We start from the raw sequence: 18,728 nt of genomic DNA on the forward strand, positions 1-18,728 counted from the left end.
CCAAGTGAGATGTTTACCCTTGACCTCAGCAGTTTTCCAAGGAGCAGGTTTGTCCACAACATCACTGAACTCAAGGGCGAATTCACAAAGAATGGATTGCAGTCGCTAATAACACCATGAATTGCGTATCAATTGCACGCGCTATCTGCGCCATTTTAGCGTTCAATTCGCAAAAGATATTGCGCAAACACGCCCATAAAGTTTTGCTGCTGAGTGCAATTTGTCCTTGTTTTGCGTCTGATCCATGTGGTAAAGTAAATCTGTGCCTCAGCGGAGTTGGGGTCTCCATTGGAGTCATTGCGAATTTACACCACTGCTCTACCTGTTTTACGAATTATCAGATTTAAATAAATATAAAACCAAGAATAATTGACGTACAGCTGTGATTTTGATTTAAAGTGTTAAATTAAAATGTTAAATTGTAAGGAAATCCTTGGAGGGGCTGCGCCGGTGCTGTGCCAAATCCTGACGGGGGGATTTGAAAATACTGCAAATTGTCTGGCAGGGGTGGTGTGCCTATGCATGGAGTGCAGGCAACCCCAGGATCTATATAGCCACACCTCCACCCCTGGAGCACCTATCAGACCTGTATGGAACATAGTTTGTGAGATATATTTCATTATCTGAGATATTACTCTCGATCCATGGTTCAGAGAGTGTAATGATTTGAGGCTTGTGTCGGACAACCCACCCACGAAGTAAGTCAATTTTAGGCACAAGGCACCTAATTCAAATGAATGTTTTGTAAACCTTTAACATCATCCAGTCTGGCAGCAAAAACTCACAATGGAACTGTCACTGATCAAACAGAGGTTAAACGTATTTGGATCCAAAAATACATTTAGGGGTTGTAAAACTTGCAAGTTTCAATAGTTAAAACAGATACAAAATTCATAAAACACACAAAAAGATTTTTAAAAAACGGAAAGAAAACCCCCACAAAACGACCACAAAGGGGGTTATTTTGCGATAATGACCGGCCAGCTGCACATTATCCTGCTTATTACACTTACAGTACTACATAAAATAATACATTAAGATGGAATATTGATTTGAAAGGATTTTATGACTAATATTTCCGGTTTAAGAGCTTCCGCCAGGAAAAACAATCCACAACAATGTAGCTAACTAGTCAACTATTCGGCCTACAAAAATACTAATAAAACAAAACAAAAAAAAAGGTATTCACTGTTGGTGAAACGTGAAATGGGACATATCTGCATTAATCTCCTCAGGTTAGGGCTAGGGTTGTATTGATTGTAGTTTCTATGTACTGTAGCATCACAAGATCTCACCACTAGCTAGTGTTAGCATTAGCATGGAGAGAAGTGGTTGCCCGTGAAGACGTTCATTATGAAGAGAGTAGCTGTCAATATTCAGAAATAAACTGCTGAAGGCCACTATTGACCACTCAGAATCAAGTATTCCAAAGAGCCGTGTAAAAATTGATTATCAGTATGTTTTTTTTGTGTATCTCTATGAGCTTGTAATGGATTCCCTGCTTTGTTCCGCCTAAACATGCGGTGGCAGTAAAAGGTATATTACATTTAATTGGAAAATGTTAAAAATGGAGACGTACATTCTTGGATGCCTAGGTGGTGCATGAGCGCCTGGTGTGCCTTGCCATCCTGGGTCTACAGGGCTCTTACGACCGCATCATGACTGTGGATGTGAGCTGCCGCTTTGTGGCGCCCGTGCTCAGGATCTCCAGCAAGCAGCTCAACTTCTACACCGAGAAGGTGGGGAATTGTCGTCGCGGGTAAAGGACCGTACCTCTATACGTCTCACCCTCTCTATGAAAAAAAAACAAAAAAAAGCTGTCATCAGGACAACGGTCAGGGGGTGATGTGAAATGTGTGTGTTGTCTAGTAAACAGGCTAACACTTAACTTGACACTGGTATGCTCCATTTAAAGGAGGATATCATCGGCGGGGAGTTGCTATGGTCTAAGTCGATCGGGCAGATTTTCTGTCTATCTGCTGCTGGTACTGTATCAATGATGAATGTGATTAAACTAACTTTGGAAAAACTGGGGGCGGCGTGTGTCTGCCAGGTCGCCGGAGAGACTCCGAAGGTGTTCCGCCAGAAGCTGGTGCTGAGAAACGTCTCCCCCCTGCCCCTGTCCATGGAGCTGTCCGTGGTGGAGCCCTTCTCTCTGTGTGGGGCTCAAGGCGACCCCGACACTACCACAACAAAGGTGGAGTAATCCACAAATAACAATGATAGTGTGGTTGTCTTATGGCAGCCACCCTGATTCAAAAGAAATTGGTAAAAAAGGAAGAGGAAGGAAAAGCTGTTGTTTTTTAAATGTGCTTCCACTAAGAAAAATAGTCCACAACAATGCAGCGAACAACCACTTCGCTCTCCAAAAAACCCTAACCCTAGATCAGGGGACGTTATTTTGTGGCCCCCTACTTGACATTAAAGTTTAGTGCTAGTGCTTATATATTTTTTATCACTCATGGGCTACCATAGCTCAGGCTCGTAACAGCTTCCGGTGGTGTTTGTTGACAAGTTAGCCAACGCGTTAGTCACTTGGTTGAAACGTGATTCCGGAGTGACACTAAATGGAAGGAAAATATATCCTGTCACCCAGTGCAAGGTAAAGATAACTGAGGAAGTGGGGGGACTCAACAAGAGTAATCAGTGACCTAATAAAGACAGCACAGTGTTGCAAAAGGAAAGGGAAAAGAAGTTGTACTTTTTTTTGGAATACTTGAAACCCTTTCTTTGTGGAATACTTGATGCGGCCCAGCCTCACCCAGACTCTACCTCCAGCGGCCCCCAGGTAAGTTGAGTTTGAGACCCCTGCCCTAGATAATGTCTAACCTTTTCTGGTATTAGTGGGAAATTGGACACATCCGCATAGCATCACAAAATGGTGTGCCTAACTAGCATTAGCATTAGCATGTAGGCCGCGTGAAACAAGGGACGTAAAACCAGAGAAGTGGGGAAGTGGTTGCCCGTGACAATGATCATTATCAACAAAAAGTGGTCATTATTCAGAAATAATTGAGCACTGATTGCCACTATTGACCAATCAAAAATCAACAAGTATTCCACAGAGCCGTGTGGTTAGCTAAAATAAAACTAAACAAACAAAGCAACCAAAAGAGCCGAATTCCAACTGAACCAGCGTAACTTTGGAAATGTCAAACGTCAAAGGAAAAGATCATCTTCAACAGCCGTCATGCGGTAAATAGTGTAGGGGAACTGGAGACGCGTAATGCATCTCCCAAACGGACCGTCGGGAGAGGACGTCCGTCTCCCAAATCAAAACAAACCCACGCAGCGACTCGCTCCATCTTCGCTTCTGAACTCCGTGCCACCGTGCTGGATTCAATCAGTTGGCTTGGCATCATCAATAGAAATGGAATTATGGATCTTGGCTCACCATCACCCGCCATATAATTTAGTGCCGTTGCTCCACCTCTCACTATTGATTATGTTCTTCTCTGGCTTCAAAGGTTCTCCGCCCGGGATTAACCTGAGCCTGAGGAGGGTGGAAAGTTGGGGGAGGGTGGAGTGTGGAAAGTTTTATTCAAGGATTTCCAGCCATGTAAAAACTACAAGAGTTCTGTGGTTGCAACTTCTTACAAGTTACCTGACGGAGATGATACAGGCCAAAACATTAAAACACGCCCACAGATCCATCTTTTCTCCTTAGTCTTACATTCGCGTTTTGATGATTTAGGTTGCACGGAGGGCGGCGTTTTCATAATCTGAAAGTGTGAGGCCCGTCAATGTGTAAAGAGCCGTCGCATTTTGAATTACAGAATGCAGTGAAGAGGACGAGGCACGGCGGGTTACACAACAACTAAATCGTGTTGATTTCGGTGGTCTTCTTGTAATTGCCCATGGATTAAGCGGGCAATCGGGGGCATGTGAGATAACGTGGGCGTGCGATGAGTCTGTCTCTGGGCGGCTGCAGTAAATCGAGATAGGTTAGACGTGGTGTGGAACGGACGGTCTGACATGCGGTGCGTCCTGTTTTGGAGAAATGAAATGGAAAGAACAGATGGAGCAGTAGAAGAGGAACAAGGATGCTGCGATATAAGAGCAGGAGGAGACGGGGCTGAGCCGACGGGTTTTTAAGCCTCCGGATTATTGAGGCTCCTTTGGCAGCGTTGTGGGCGTCTGTGTTTTGCTCACTGAAAGTGAGTTTGGTGTCCGGTGTTACTCCCAGGTACTGCCTGCTGTCCAACAGTTCTACTGTGTCTCGCAGTTGGCTCAGGCGTGTGTGTGTGTCTGTGTGTGTGTGTCTGTGTGTGTGTGTGTGTGTGTGTGTGTGTGTGTGTGTGTGTGTGTGTGTGTGTGTGTGTGTGTGTGTGTGTGTGTGTGTGTGTGTGTGGGGGTGTTCTTTAGTTTTGGAGATGGAGTTGTTGAGCGGTAGAAAGTCCTTACACCAGGAAGTAAACCTAGGATCAAATAACAAAGGATCGCTAATGCTCATCTGCTTATTAGAGGTCGTCATAGGCAATGTGCTGCACCATCCGGTGTCCCCTAATGAGAATTATGTCCTCATTTAAAACGTGACAGAGATGTGCAGACCCGGTAGCGTTTGAAATACTGACATTTATCTTTGTCTCTCCAGGTCATGATCTTAGGTAACGGGGCAGAGGTGGAAGTTTGGGTACACTTCAACTCCGCCCACTGCCATGACAAATGGTTGCAAGTGCTGGATGAGGTACCAGTGAACCAATGCCCCCTTTGTTTTTGCAAATCCCTTCTTGCTTTTGTTTTTTTTTGTTTTTTTTGGCATCACTTTTCCAGTGCCAATACACTTCTTTCAGACATAATATTTTTACAATCTTAATTTTACAACCTCTGCCAGGTTCTCCAGGTGCGCTACAAGGAGCACCCCCAGCAGGACATGGTGGCGCTGCACGCAGAGTTCCGTTTCCCCAACCTCCACTTCTCCACCACCGACCTGGACTTTGGCTGCGTGCTCAACGGCAGCGAGACCAAGAGGGAAGTCACCATCACCAACATCTCCCTGATGCCGGTGTCCTACCAATGGGCCTTCCTGGTGGACCAGGCACAGCACGCTATCAGGTCTGTCTTACTTACTTATTTAACACCGACTTCTGGGCAATTTCTCTCTGGGAGTTGTTGGACATTTCACCGTCTTTAAAATCCCTTCTCGCTACATCGCACAGATAAGGGTATCCTTGTACAAGTTCCACAAGGTTGCTTTTAAACGCCTTAATTTCGCCCGTAGCTCACAGGAATGCGATATGATCCTAGGTAAGGGAGCAGGCTGAAGGCCACTCACTTATTGTTCCTCCACATCAATATGATAGATATAATTTTATTTAATTTCAGCAAAGTTTGTCTCAAATCTCCCAGAGTTTTCCTTCTACATTGTACATGGACATGGCTTGTTTGCAGGGTGGCGTCTCCCATACACACACACACACATTGTAAATGGTTAATCAGTACACTCCCGCCCTAAATGAATCTTTCTCAGTTCTCACCCAAATTGTACAAATCCTACTGTTCAAACTCTCCATGAACTCACACTCACAATCTCAAAGGTGACAGGGGCAGGTCGGCAAACTACGAATGGCACTGATAAAGGTTTGCTTCGCCAGCCTGCGTAGAGATTGACAGGCAGTACAGGACAGTACAGTACACACACTTCTGTCTGGGGTTCGCCAGCGTCCTTTTGTCATTGTCGCATGAACTGTACCGGAGCCTTTTACCCTGACAAAATGGCCCGAATATATCATGATGCAGCGATGCTAGACTGGTCTACTATGACAGTGTAGCCAGCTGTCGCCAGCAAACACTAACTGGGTAATGACGGTTTTAATGCCATGTGTATTATGTGCCAACTGCTTTACCAAGTGCCTTCAAATCTATTACTGAAATACAACAGCCGCATCACCTCTAGAAATGGCAGCAATAAAAATTGAATGAACATTTTCTATGATAAGCAAACTCGTTAAAGAAACAAAACAGCAAAAAAGCCTGCTCAGAGGCCCGTGTAGATCTGCCACACAACTCGTATTTGGTTTGAGCCTTGGCTAAAAAGTGATTCTAAGTTGACGTCGGACCTTCGAGAGGCGTTGCTCTGATCCACCCAGACTTTTTAGTCCAAGGACTGTATTGGTTTGAGCATCAACGGCGCGTGACGTCATTTATGAATCGGAGGAATTCATTTACTTTTGTATATGTACCGTTTCCCCTTAAGACGGTAAACCATTATGCAGTTGGCCACGACTTTCCCGGCTCGTGAAACTTCCATTTTCATTTGCCAGCCCGTGCCACTACTTCAAGATATGTTATGTTACAAACCTCTCTTCAGCCCTTCATCCCCTTGTCCATTTTTATGAGAATGTCGTTTTTATTAGAAACCATAAGATCTTGAGTATTTTATATACTGTACGTACGGCAGCATGGCGCGTAGCTTCCCAATTTAAATGGTGCAATTTGCTGAGTCGGGGGCAGCAGCTGCAGCTTTAATGTTCTGGATCGGCCTCCAAACCCGCTCCGCGCTCGCTGGGGAAGGGAGATCTACTGATTTGGTGCTTTGAACACATAACAGCCTGCCTCGCTCCACTCCCTTTGGCTCTGCAAGAAAATAAAAAATAAAAAAAGCTCGGTAAACACACACTATAAGCCAGTATATGGGTCCTTTCCGTGGCCCTGGACCCGCAAGAAAAATCTAAATCATTTATCACCGCCCCCCTCCACTCCTCTCTCTTCTCTTATCGCCTACCTCCTTTTCACCTGCTATTCTCTGCATGTTTGTGACCCTTTCCATCTCCTTCTAGTTGGTCATCTCAACCTTTTCCTCCACCCATTTATCTTCCTGCTTTCTCTTCCCTCTCTCTCTCTCTCTCTCTCTCTCTATCTCTCTCTCTCGCTCTCTCTCTCCTCCCGCCACCTCCCCCTCTGTCCTCTCTCTCCCTCTGTTTCTTTTCCCCCCAGCGCTTCTGGGTTTTCACCTAATCCTTATCAGCCGGCTTTCCTCTCTCTTTTCTTTCTTTTCTCTCCTCATTGCGCTTCTCGCTGTCCGTTCTGGGCTTCTCGGTTTGTGATTCCCCCGCCTCCCCGCACTAGCGCTACGTCCCACAGGCCATCCTTCTAATTAAATAATGACCACCCCCCAACACCACCATCAATCCATCTCCCTTTACTGTTGTGTGTCATGCTTACACCAAAGTGGCCGAGTGTGCAAAGACACACTCGCACACACACGCGCACGCACGCACACACACACACACACACAGACACACACACACACACACACACACACACAAGGTCTGGCCCGGCTCAGCTAATTACATCGCTATCAGTAATTAAAGCTCAGGGAAATTTTTTATACAGCTTATTCCTTTTCTTCCTGTCCCGGGAAGAGATACAAAGGCCGCACAATACATCCAAATCACTTCCTCCTCCACCCCCCGCCCCCCAGCCACCAAAAAAAGGAAAATAGAAAGCTTCTACTTATTTCACCTGCTCCGCATGACAACCCCTCCAGCGACCGTTTTTCGCCTGATGATTTGGATTGGTGATTTGCGATCGCTTGAGATTGACCGACGACTCACTGCGGGCAGCATTTTTTGGAGAACATAGTTTGGAGAATAAGTTTGTTTACCGAGTAAAGGACTTGGCCTGCGGGCTACAATGAGGCTAAATCTGAGATCTGAACATTTTTCCTTCGTGTTTTGATTTTAAATCTTTTAATCCGACCTTCAGGCGAAACCTGTGTGTGTTGCAGGCCCACAGCACATAGGCATTAAGGTCTGCGTGCTATTAAACTTCAAAATGGACTTTTGTGTCGTTAAGGGTGGGTACCAAATCTATATTTCATACAGCGGTTACAAATCAAACGTTGTGATTAATGGAGGGACCTGGAGGGACACCTTCAACTTTTATTAATTCAGTGGTTTTGCCATGTAAACGGTAATACAGTCATATCGTCGATACTAATATCTCATTACCATACACATGACTGAGCCGTTGCAGAAAAACTCATTTGACGGAGCACCTTCCAACACACAACGCTTCGTATCTCAGGGGTAGGAAATGACAGCTTTCCATGAGTTTCTCCATAGAAAAGGCTAAATGTTTAATGGTTCTTTTTTTCTTCCGCATTTCTGCGTGTACAGATTCGGTTAGGGTTAGAGTGGCCGGGTCATTTTTAATGCATGCGCTTTCATTCTTACGGCAGCTTTGCTGAGAAGACGGAGCCTGGCGGCGATGACGGGGCGACAGGAGAGCCCAATTGGTCCAAGTCAACGGACCCCCGCGCCGAGCCAGACTCTGATAGGTGAGGTGGTGTTGTGGGGATGTGTTTGAGGCAATGCTGATACGTACAATGGAGGGGAGTTTTGAGCCACAGTTATAAAAGTAACACGAGTTCTGAGGGGAGGAACAGATGAGTAGATGCCGTGTGTGCTCTCACGTGCTGGCAGCCATTAGAGAAGCCCGGACTCACGGATTCACACATTTATCACAAAGATAAGTCCAGTGGAGCCGGTTTGATCTGTCAGCGCTGGGAAACAATGTATGCTATCTCTCTCTGGGCTGTCTCTTTCACTCTCTCTCTCTTTTTCACTCTCGCTCTCTCTCTCTCTCTCTCTCTCTCTCTCTCTGTAAGACAGAAAGACACAAAATGAGAAGAGACACAAACACACAAACTCTCACACACACACACACACAGACAATCAGGAATCCCATTAGCAGATATCTACTGTTGTGATCAAATTCTACCGTGTAAAACTCTCCCTCGCACATGCATGCGCAAACACACACACAGACGCACAAACGCGCGCGCGCACACACACACACACACACACACACACACACACACACACATTTGCTGACATATGAAGAGGGAGTGTCTTTGATCTGAGGATTTTTTGTAAGATTGAATGCTGTAAAATGCACGTACATGCATACACACAGATATGCATATTGAATGAGGGAGAGAGTATGAGGGAGATGCATGAAACCAAGAGAGAGAGAGAGAGAGAGAAAGAGAGAGAGAGAGAGAGAGAGAGTTGCCTTGTCTCTTTTAGTTTGACAAAGTCAGAGTAAGATGTATCCGTTATGAGGTGTGTTCTTGCAGACTCATCATCTGCTGTTTCACCATCTGTTCCTCCACCCCCACCAGTGGGTTTTTCTTACCCTTTTCCTAATATATATATATATATATATATATATATCTTAAACGTCTTTTATAGCCTCTTGTACTCAATTCAACCAAATCCCAAAAACGGCAGGCTTGTTGATTGTACAGGTATTAAGTTACATGTTGTATTTTGGCTTCAGTTTATATTTTTATCGCTTCCCCTTTAATGTGTTTCCATCCTCTCAAAGTCAAATGGCAGGCCCTGACCCTCAAATTTGGAAACAAAAAATAAAAAATAAAATCCCTCAACACTGGCTCGTGCCACATAGGTCTGACCATACCACACTGCCCCCTGCTGGCCAGTTGACGAACAAAATAAAAGATAGGACTTTCGCAAGTACTTCTGCACACCACTTCCATGCGCACACACATATACATTCAAATTGTTAATTTGTTAACTGTTTAACAGCAATAACACACCATGTGGCGAAATGATGAAAACCCCTTATTGACTTATTACTGACTTACTTGTTCAGTTTCTCCACCTATCATCATACATTATACACCGATCAGCCGCAACATTAAAACTAGCACTTATAACCACTAATATTGTGTATCTTCCCCTCGTGCCACCAAAACAGCTCTGACCCGTGGAGGCATGGACTCCACAAGACCTCTGAAGGTGTCCTGTGGTATCTGGCACCAAGACGTTAGCAGCAGATCCTTTAAGTCCTGGAAGTTGGGAGGTGGGGCCCCCATGGATCGGGCTGGTTGTTCCAGCACATCTCACAGATGCTCCATTGGACCCTAACCCCGGCCATCCACATGATTTAGAAGAAAATGTGATTCATCAGACCAGACCACCTTCTTCCATTGCTCCATGGTCCAGTTCTCATGTGCCAAGTGTAGGTCAGGGGGTCAGGGGTCAGCGTAGTGTGATGCACTGTGTTCTGACACCTCTCTCTCACAGCAGCATTCACTTTTTCAGCTTCTTCTATGGGATTGGACCAGATGGGCTAGACTTTGTTCCCCACATGCATCAATGAGCCTTGGGTGCCCATGACCCTGTCGCTGGTTCACTGGTTGTCCTTCCTTGGACCACTTTTGGTAGGTACGAACGACTGCAAACTGGGAACACCCCACAAGACCTGTTTAGGAAAAGCTCTAAACCTGTCATCTAGCCATCACCATTTGACCCTTGTCAAAGTGGCTCAGATCCTTACGCTTGCCCATTTTTCCTGCTTCCAACAAATCAACTTCAAGAACTGTTCAAGACTGTTTTTTTTTTAAATATACCTTTATTAGTCCCACAACTGGGAAATTTGCAATTTCTCTGCATTAGCCCATCCTAGTAACTGTCTTATCTAGGAGCAGTGGGCCGCCAAATAGAGGCGCCTGGGGAGCAGTTAGGGGGTTAAGTGTCTTGCTCAAGGACACATCAGCACGCTACCAGAAGGAGCCGGGGATCGAACCAGCAACCTTCCAATTACTAGATGACTTGGTCTATCTCCTGCCCCTCCTGCCACTGCCCCCTTCACTTGCTGCCTAATATATCCCACCCCATGACAAGTGCCATTGGAAGGAGATGAGCAATGTTATTCATTTCACCTGTCAGTGATCGGTGTATATAAACAGGTATTTACAAATTAAAACTGATCCTGGACTAAAGCTAGTTGCGACTAATGTACTGGAAGCACTGTTTCTATTTATATATCTATATTTATTGATTTAATATATAGTGTCTAACTATTCGACAAGCCCAGATACTTACGGTTTAGAAGCACAGTTTCAAAATGTTTCTCATGCACACAAGAATTGGCAAGTTTATCTGGCTCATCATCTATTTTTGCTGTACAGTATCTCTGTCCAACATGACTGTGAAATGCTTCAATCGCAAAATAAAAAAATACTAAATAAATAAATAAAAACTCCATGTTTATCCAGTGTTTTTCTGCTCTGACCTGTTTCCAGACGTTTGCCTATTAAAATTCCTCTTAATTATGGATCACCCTGTTTAATTAACTTGATGGATGCATGCAGGACAACCCCACCGGGAAGAGAAAGGGAGGAGGCAGTGGGAATGAGAGTCCAAGTTTTCTTTTGAGGGGTTCACATTGTACTTTCTTTAATATTGATACATGTTTATTTTGTCTATTTTGCTGCTTTCATCTTTGTCATATCATATGCGTTACTGGGAGGATGGAAGTGCTACGTCATCTCATGTTAGATTTAGTGAATAGGGGTGAAGAGACGGGTAAAATCCTTCTTGTTTCTAGGTGCAATGGCTGACTGCAAATCTGCTCCTTTGCTTTGTCCCTGGTGTAGCGAGGTTTTCAAACTGTCTGCGAAGGATGAGGAGGACGAGGAGAAGAGAGACCCGGAGTTTGAGACCAAAGAAGGGAGGGGTTCTCCCAAAGAGCCTCCTGGTGTGGAAGAGGTATGGTTGGGTGACTTCTAATCTATTCTACTATAATTGCAGCTCCGAAGGGCTCTCGTTTATGGCCAATAGTTCAAAAGGGAGCGACGGGCCCTAAGGGAGCATCCTGCAATCCTTGTCTGGCATCGAAATGGACTCTTACACCTCTTCCATTACATTTACATTCAGATTTATTAATTTAGCAGATGCTTTTGTCCAATGGTACATTGACCATTGGACATCAAATTGAAGTGCCTGAGCACCGGTTTCTAAATTCAACCAGATACAAGTGCAAGATAGCTGTAAGGAATCAGAATGTGTTATGAGAAATGTTGTGTTTTTAGTATTATGATATATGCGTGCAAATGCTTATCATGATAGGCAATATGATAAGTACTCATATGTGGTTAGTGCATCGTGTCAATAGAACAACTGAAAACTATTTGAGTCAACATCCACACAATAGTTAGTCATAGCTATTAAGGTGTTCCTGAAAGAGCAGGGTCTTCAGGTGTTTCTTAAAGGTTGTGAGTCTCTGCAGAGCATCACCAGCTGGGGACCTTGTTCCACCACTGTGGCTCCACGCATGAATGGAGTCTGGATTGAGAACTCATTCCATGCAGTGGAGGCACCACCAGCCGCCGCTCATTTGCAGACCTCAGAGAGCGGGTCGGGCCATAATGCCTGATAGGTGATTGTGGTGTGGTATGTGGATAGGATGGTTTGAGCAGCCACAACCGACCTGGATCTAGGTGATTGGGTCAGGGTGGCTGCATACCTGTTGCTCATTGGTTGGGCTAACGAGCAGCAGGTTAAAACCCCCATCTACACACACACTCGGGAGAGATGTTCCATCTGCTCCTGGCTGATTCCACCGAGCCTCCTCTTTACAATAATCTGGTGTCTACAACCCATCGTCGTCTGTGTTTCTGTGCCGGAGGGCTATGGAAACGCCGCTTGAGTGGCTTGTGGTAGGCAGAACTGCCACAGTGATGCAGCGTGTGTGGGTGCAGATCAAGGCTGGTTGAAAACCAGGCGCACTCTTCCGACCTTACCGTGGGTGGACACAATTCAGTCAGTCTGTTATTAGTTCAACAGCCTCTCTTCTTGCCCTGGAATTTGGCACTGCAAACAAATTACCCATGTTTTTTAAAGATTATTAAATCTGTAGAATGTATATATTCTGATTATTCTTTTCAAACTTCCAAGTAAGCTTTCAAGCATCAAAGCACGAGAATATCAAGTATTTGCAAGAGAGGCACTGGAATGTCCCAATGCACAGGAGGGCCTGATATGGATCACCTCTTCATTAATGGAGTTTATTCTGAGTTTCGTTCAAATATATAGTTTAAGTTTACCCCCATGTATAATGTAGGTTTCATTCCCGCAGCCCTTTCTCCAAACTGGACGCACATCTTCATTCCTCCATGAGGAGTTCAATGCAAGGAATGGGGGACCAATCCACTATTTGTATTTAGTGTAAAAACTCACTCCACATTTCAGGTGAGGCTAACATGATGCCACAGCAGTCTGACTTAAAAAATTTGAGGAATAGAGAAAAAAGTTTGGTTTTATTGCTAAATTCCCTGTTTGCTGCCGCTATTTTCATTGCTCTGCCACAAATTTTGTTTTAGTGTTACACCCAAATGTGTGATGCTGTTTCTCCAGTGTATTTACTACACATCTAAAAGATTAGTGTGCACAAACATGAGGAGGGGGTAGCTCGCCGCACGAAAATAAATAAGTAATTGACGCAACGTCAGACTGCTGTGTCATCACGTTAGCTTTGAGGAAAATATGGAGGGAGTTTTTGCACCGAATGCATATTGTGGATTTGTCCCCCAGTAATTGCATTGAACTCCTGATGGCGGGGTGGAGCCGGGATGGAGGCTGGAGGGAATGCTGTGGGAATTAATATAAATCAGGGATATACTTCCAACGGACCCAAACTATTCCTTTAAGGGAGGAAATGTATAAGAAAACAATGGATTTTTGAGCAGCCTCCTCTGTACCCCCTGCTTCTCCCCATTCTACTTTTATAGATGTTTGACATCTGTCCCCTCTACGGGAAGCTGCAGCCCGGGGACAGCCAGCAAGTGACCTTCACCTTCTACAGCCACGCCTTCATGCGGGGCCACTTGGTGGCGCAGTGCCATGTAGTGGACGGGCCCAGGTGCGATGTGACGCTCAGGGGAGAAGCCTCGGACATCAGCTACAGCCTGGACCCTCCCTTCCTTGACATCGGCCTGCAGGTACAGTGAAGATCTTCTCTTTACCAAATCTATTGTTCTGATGTTCTACCACAAGCGATACGGGACATCAATTCCGTATCTGTGGTATGGATGCGAGCATTACCCAGCCGGGGCCATCTTTCAGAAGGACACCGGAGAGAGACTTGTTAAGTGATACACACTAAGGCGGTGTGGGGACAGGGAGGCGTATTGACTTTGAAATGTCGCTGTGTGGCTTTTCACACTTTGCTTCACTTCTCTTTTAGCACACGGGCAGGTCGGGAGCTGTTATCATTGATATTCAAAACAAGGGCGTATCGATTTCTGATTTGGTCGAAATGAGCCATTCAGCAGAACCTTTCTCTGACCTTCCTGTCTGGTCTACAGCACTACTCTTGCTCTTTCTATCTCTCTCTCTCTCTCTCTCTCTCTCTCTCTCTCTCTCTCTCTCTCTCTCTCTCTCTCTCTCTCTCTTTCTCGCTCTCTCTCTGCTCTCAGTACAGTTGTCGAGGATGGCGTTTTTTCACATTAAGTGAGAAATCCTGAAACTTTCCTCCCATAGATTTTCAAGTAAAGGCCACATTTTTTGCCACATTAATCTATGTATATATGTATGTATGTATGTATGTATGTATCAATCCATCTATCCATCCATCCATCCATCCATCCATCCATCCATCCATCTATCCATCTAGCCTGTTTTCTTGCTTACAAGATGTACACAATTAGAACTCCAACTCAACTCAATTAATCTCTCACTCCTCTCTCCGTTCCCTCAGATGTTTGATTGCGTGGCCGAGGTGGAGCTGACCCTGACCAACAGCGGTAAGGTGGGCTTTGGGTTCACCGTCCTGCTGGAGCAGCGGCAGGAGGAGGGCGGGGCGGAGTTGGAGGAAGAGGAAGAGGGGGGAGTAGAGGGGAGGAGAGCCGAGAGACAGTGGGAGGATGAGGAGAATCGTCCAAATGGAGAGAGGCGCGATGGGAAGGAGGAGGGACAGAAGGCGTTTCCCGCCACGCTTAGGCCCGGACAGCCCGTTGTTTTGCCCAGAAGAGTGAGTGTTATCAGTTTGCTTTTTGTCAATTTGTCTCAATGGATCGTCTGAATTTGTGGTTGTACATCTATGTTCCATTCAACCGTATCCCTGTGTGTGTGTGTGTGTGTGTGTCTGTGTGTGTGTGTGTGTGTGTGTGTGTGTGTGTGTGCATGCGTGCATGCGTGCGTGCGTGCGTGTGTGCGTGTGTGTGCCAGGGCTATGTGGAGGCCGGTGGGAGGCAGCGTCTGAGTGTTTTCTACCTCCCGGGCGTCCCCGAGGTGTTCCACAAGATTTTCCAGTTCCAGGTGTCTCACCTGCCCCCCCAGAGGATCACCCTGAGCGGGGAGGGGATTTTTCCTCGGATCCGCCTTGACCTCCCTCGAGAACTATGTACGCTCACCCTTAAAAACACACCCACTATCGATACAGAGAAAGAAAGAACATACTCGTGTGCTTGTGAAAGTACATACTTTCACTTTATACCCGGGAAGAACAAACTCAACTCAAGTGTCCCTGTGAAGTAGCATCGTTCTCAAAATGTTACACTGGGAAGACTATCAATCCAATTAAAACCGAGTCACCGTCTCACACATTTCTCACATTTTCGGAGAATGGTGCTTAAGGTCTTCCTGGGTTGATGCAAACCTCTGTTAAGTATGTAACTTGGCCCATAGGAGGTTCAAGAGCACAGTCTTTCTTACCCTGAGACAAACAATAGAGCAGTGAAGAGCAGAGCGGTGAACCTTTTTCATATCAAGGACACTCAATTTGAGTCGCATTAGGTCACCGACTGCCTGTATAGTCTCTGGGACCCCAATATGAAAAGATTCTTCATTGTTGAGATCCACTGCAGCACTGTTTGGTTGGCTCTAAATAGGCTATTTGAAGCCTATTTTAAATGCTTTTTAAGATTTACTTATGAACTGGGGTCGTACAGTTCAAATCGGTGCAGTTATATGAAGGCCCTCTTCCCCTGCAGCGGAGGACCGCTATGCCAAGGTGCTGCAGCAGGCCACGGAGGCCATGGAGGCCGTGGAGGCGCAGCGGGAGAACCTGAATGATTTCTCCACCACAGAAGGAGGACGAGGAGGAGCCGCGCCGAGGGACAACTGCATTCTCAGCGTCAGTAGCTTAGCATCGCTTGTACTTCCAGACGACAAACACCTGCTTTTATCACTATGGGTTTTGGCCTATTCCAATCTGTAGATGGAAAACCTAGACGCTACTTTGCTTCTTTTCCACTTTCAGTCCATCTGCTCCCCTTCTTCCCCTCCCACAAGGCAGGCTTCTTTACTGCCAGCAATGGCCTCCTCTGCTGCCCTTCTTTGTGTATTTTTTCAGCAAGTCCCATTCCTGCCAATAACGCCCTCCCAATTTCTCCTGTTTTCTGCTCATAACCTTCGTTCAGCCTCGATCGCCCGGACAGTTGTATGACAGTTGTATGACTATCCCGACTTCTCCACAGTGCAAAAACAGCCTTGTTAGGTATTCTCTTCCCTTACATTGAAAAGTGCAAAAGACACCACATTTTGGACCGTGGAGATGAGGGGGGTGGTATGTCTGTCTATTCTTGGTGGGTTGTCATGTCTGTTCTACCTGTAGAATTCCCCTCTCCCCTGACTTAAGTTGTTCACTCATCTAATGACTTTACTGAGGTGCTACCGAGGCTTTACTTATTGTCTCCCTCTCTTCTTGTTTGCTTCTCTCCCTCTCTCTCATATGCCACTGCCCCTCCCTAGTATGAAGAGCTTCTTCACATGGAGGTTGAGAGAAGGCTCGTCAAGGAAAATGCCCTCGCCGTGACGAGCGTCATGCTGGAAAGCCAAGAACCTCTGGGCTCGGTCAACAAGTGGCACAAGCTCAGAAGGTACCGTGCATACAGTACCCTGCGTTCCATAGACATGATTCAGGCATGTTTAGATCAGGGGTGTCCAAATCATGTCAGGTCGCAGGCCAGATTGGTCAAAATGCCTAAATCATCGGCCCGATTGGACAAAAATCTGATCCCAAGAGCCCTATGACACATGACTGAAAAACGTATTGCTCTTTATCAGTCAATACTTAATCTATTGGTCGTGAAATGGTATCGGAACATCCCTTAAACTCAACAAAACTCTTGTTATCTAAGCCTCTATTTCAAGCCTCTCCTCTCTTTTGTCCATCCCCAGGGTCCTGCTGCCCGAACATGTCCTGGACTTTGGCTACGTTATCCAAAGCCATATTCATAGCCACACGATCAAGGTCACCAACACTGGTGCGGTGGCTGTGTCCTTTCGCGTCGGCCACAAACTTCTCAGCAGCACAGGTAAAGAAAAAAAGTCTCAAAAGAATCTTGTTTGGCATTTATTGAATCATTCATACAGGAGCTAATTGCTTACATAACATTTACAGATTTTTCATTGATCACCCCGAGGGTGGCCAAAGCATTTTCCTGGAAAACAGAAAAAGAGTATATTTAGCATTTCTTGGAGTTGTTTTAATGATCTGCTGGATGAGTGGTTTCCCCTCGCCTGCTGCCCTGAGCCTGATAAATATCCCACTCCCAATTATCGCAATTGCATTATCCCACGGTTGTTTACTTCTTTTATCCTCAAGTGCAAATCCATGTAATTCACAGGTCTTTAATACAAGCGTCACATCAAAACAAAACGAGAGTCGATATTGAAAGCCCTTTACAGTATTTGTGACTATCGCTCCCATTAAGGTTTCAGTACGGACTTTGAAAAGGTGAAGAACCTGCCCTGCTGCGAGACACAGGCCATCGTGGTGAAATTCGACCCCCAAGGAGCCAACCTGCCGATTGGGGCCATTAGCGCCGTTCTGAGCATACAGGTACATGCACAAACCGTCACACACACACACACGCACACGCACACACATACGCACATGCACACACAGCTTCTTCAGCCACCCAGAGCGATGGTTGTTTTTTTTTTGTTTTGACTGACAGGTTGTGGGCGGGCCCTCGCTTCAGGTGCGACTGTGTGCGGTGGTGACTGTGCCGGCTCTCACTGTTTCCACGGATATGCTGCAGTTTGACAGTGTGCAGTGCAGCATGTGTCAGGTAACGTATCGCAATGGGAACTGATACGTCAAGCCATCCTCCCCTACTTTCTCATTGCAAACTGTTACTGGAGTAAAAGTACAAAAGTTCAACATTTCCCCCACTGATTATCCAGTCCCATGTGACCTCCGCCTTCAGGTGCTGACCGTACAGCTGTTTAACCACGAGGAAGTACCCTGCAGCTGGAGCATTGCAGAGGAAATCCTGCCCCGCAAGAAGGTATTTAATTGCCCAGCGGGTGTGCTGCATTTTAATCATTGGTATAGGCTCGTTTTTATGAGCAACAAGATAAATCGTTGTGTTCCCCGTGTGAGGCTTCTGTGGATGTGGTTCTTTTTGGAAGTATGTTGTGTTAATCTTCTTCCAAATATACTTATAGATCCTTTGGATATGTACATGTGATGTAAAGGTGTTTTTAAAGCACCTTTAAAGAACGAAAATAAACAGAAGTTGACCATGTCTACCTTTTAAATTGTTCATAAATCTAATATTTCTTCTGCATATTGGTATGACACGTTACCCATTTTAAAGAGGGGTTTTTTTTGTGTGTGTGTGTGTGGGGGGGGGGGGGGGGGTGGGGGTGCGGGTGTAGTAATTTGCTGTGGTATTGCACTACAGTTTGATGCTTGCAGCTCAGCTCAAGTAATTTTGGCTAAGGAAAGTAAGAATTTGTAGAAGAAAATTTGGTTTGGTTTGATTTGATATATTGCTCTCATTCAGTATTGTGGTGAAATTCATGTGGTGGGGGCATATTAAGTACATAAATGTACATAAATGCATTGCTTCCATGATGCATATGTTAAGGTACTTAGTTTAAGTAAGGGTATAACATCAGATTTTTTTGAATGGCCCTTTAATGTGTTTTTAGGACATTGAAATATAAAGCTCCAACGGTCAA

At 45.5% G+C, this 18,728-nt stretch overlaps 1 protein-coding gene across 1 annotated transcript in view; it reads left to right on the plus strand.

The window, feature by feature from the left end:
- The window catches only part of hydin (HYDIN axonemal central pair apparatus protein), a gene marked incomplete at both ends in the record, with an annotated part of 94,232 nt that overhangs the window by 33,323 nt on the left and 42,181 nt on the right, over positions 1–18,728 (plus strand). The window contains 15 exons of the mRNA XM_080002781.1: positions 1,596–1,739; positions 2,054–2,197; positions 4,595–4,687; positions 4,835–5,055; positions 8,183–8,281; positions 11,411–11,522; positions 13,544–13,753; positions 14,512–14,562; positions 14,982–15,156; positions 15,746–15,888; positions 16,506–16,633; positions 16,935–17,071; positions 17,471–17,598; positions 17,717–17,830; positions 17,969–18,049. Coding sequence (XP_079858907.1) covers positions 1,596–1,739; positions 2,054–2,197; positions 4,595–4,687; positions 4,835–5,055; positions 8,183–8,281; positions 11,411–11,522; positions 13,544–13,753; positions 14,512–14,562; positions 14,982–15,156; positions 15,746–15,888; positions 16,506–16,633; positions 16,935–17,071; positions 17,471–17,598; positions 17,717–17,830; positions 17,969–18,049 — 1,980 coding nt within the window. The remainder of the gene's footprint in view (positions 1–1,595; positions 1,740–2,053; positions 2,198–4,594; positions 4,688–4,834; positions 5,056–8,182; positions 8,282–11,410; positions 11,523–13,543; positions 13,754–14,511; positions 14,563–14,981; positions 15,157–15,745; positions 15,889–16,505; positions 16,634–16,934; positions 17,072–17,470; positions 17,599–17,716; positions 17,831–17,968; positions 18,050–18,728) is intronic.

The sequence above is a fragment of the Zeus faber genome, assembly GCF_960531495.2.
Source record: "Zeus faber genome assembly, chromosome: 6".
Lineage (NCBI taxonomy): Eukaryota > Metazoa > Chordata > Actinopteri > Zeiformes > Zeidae > Zeus > Zeus faber.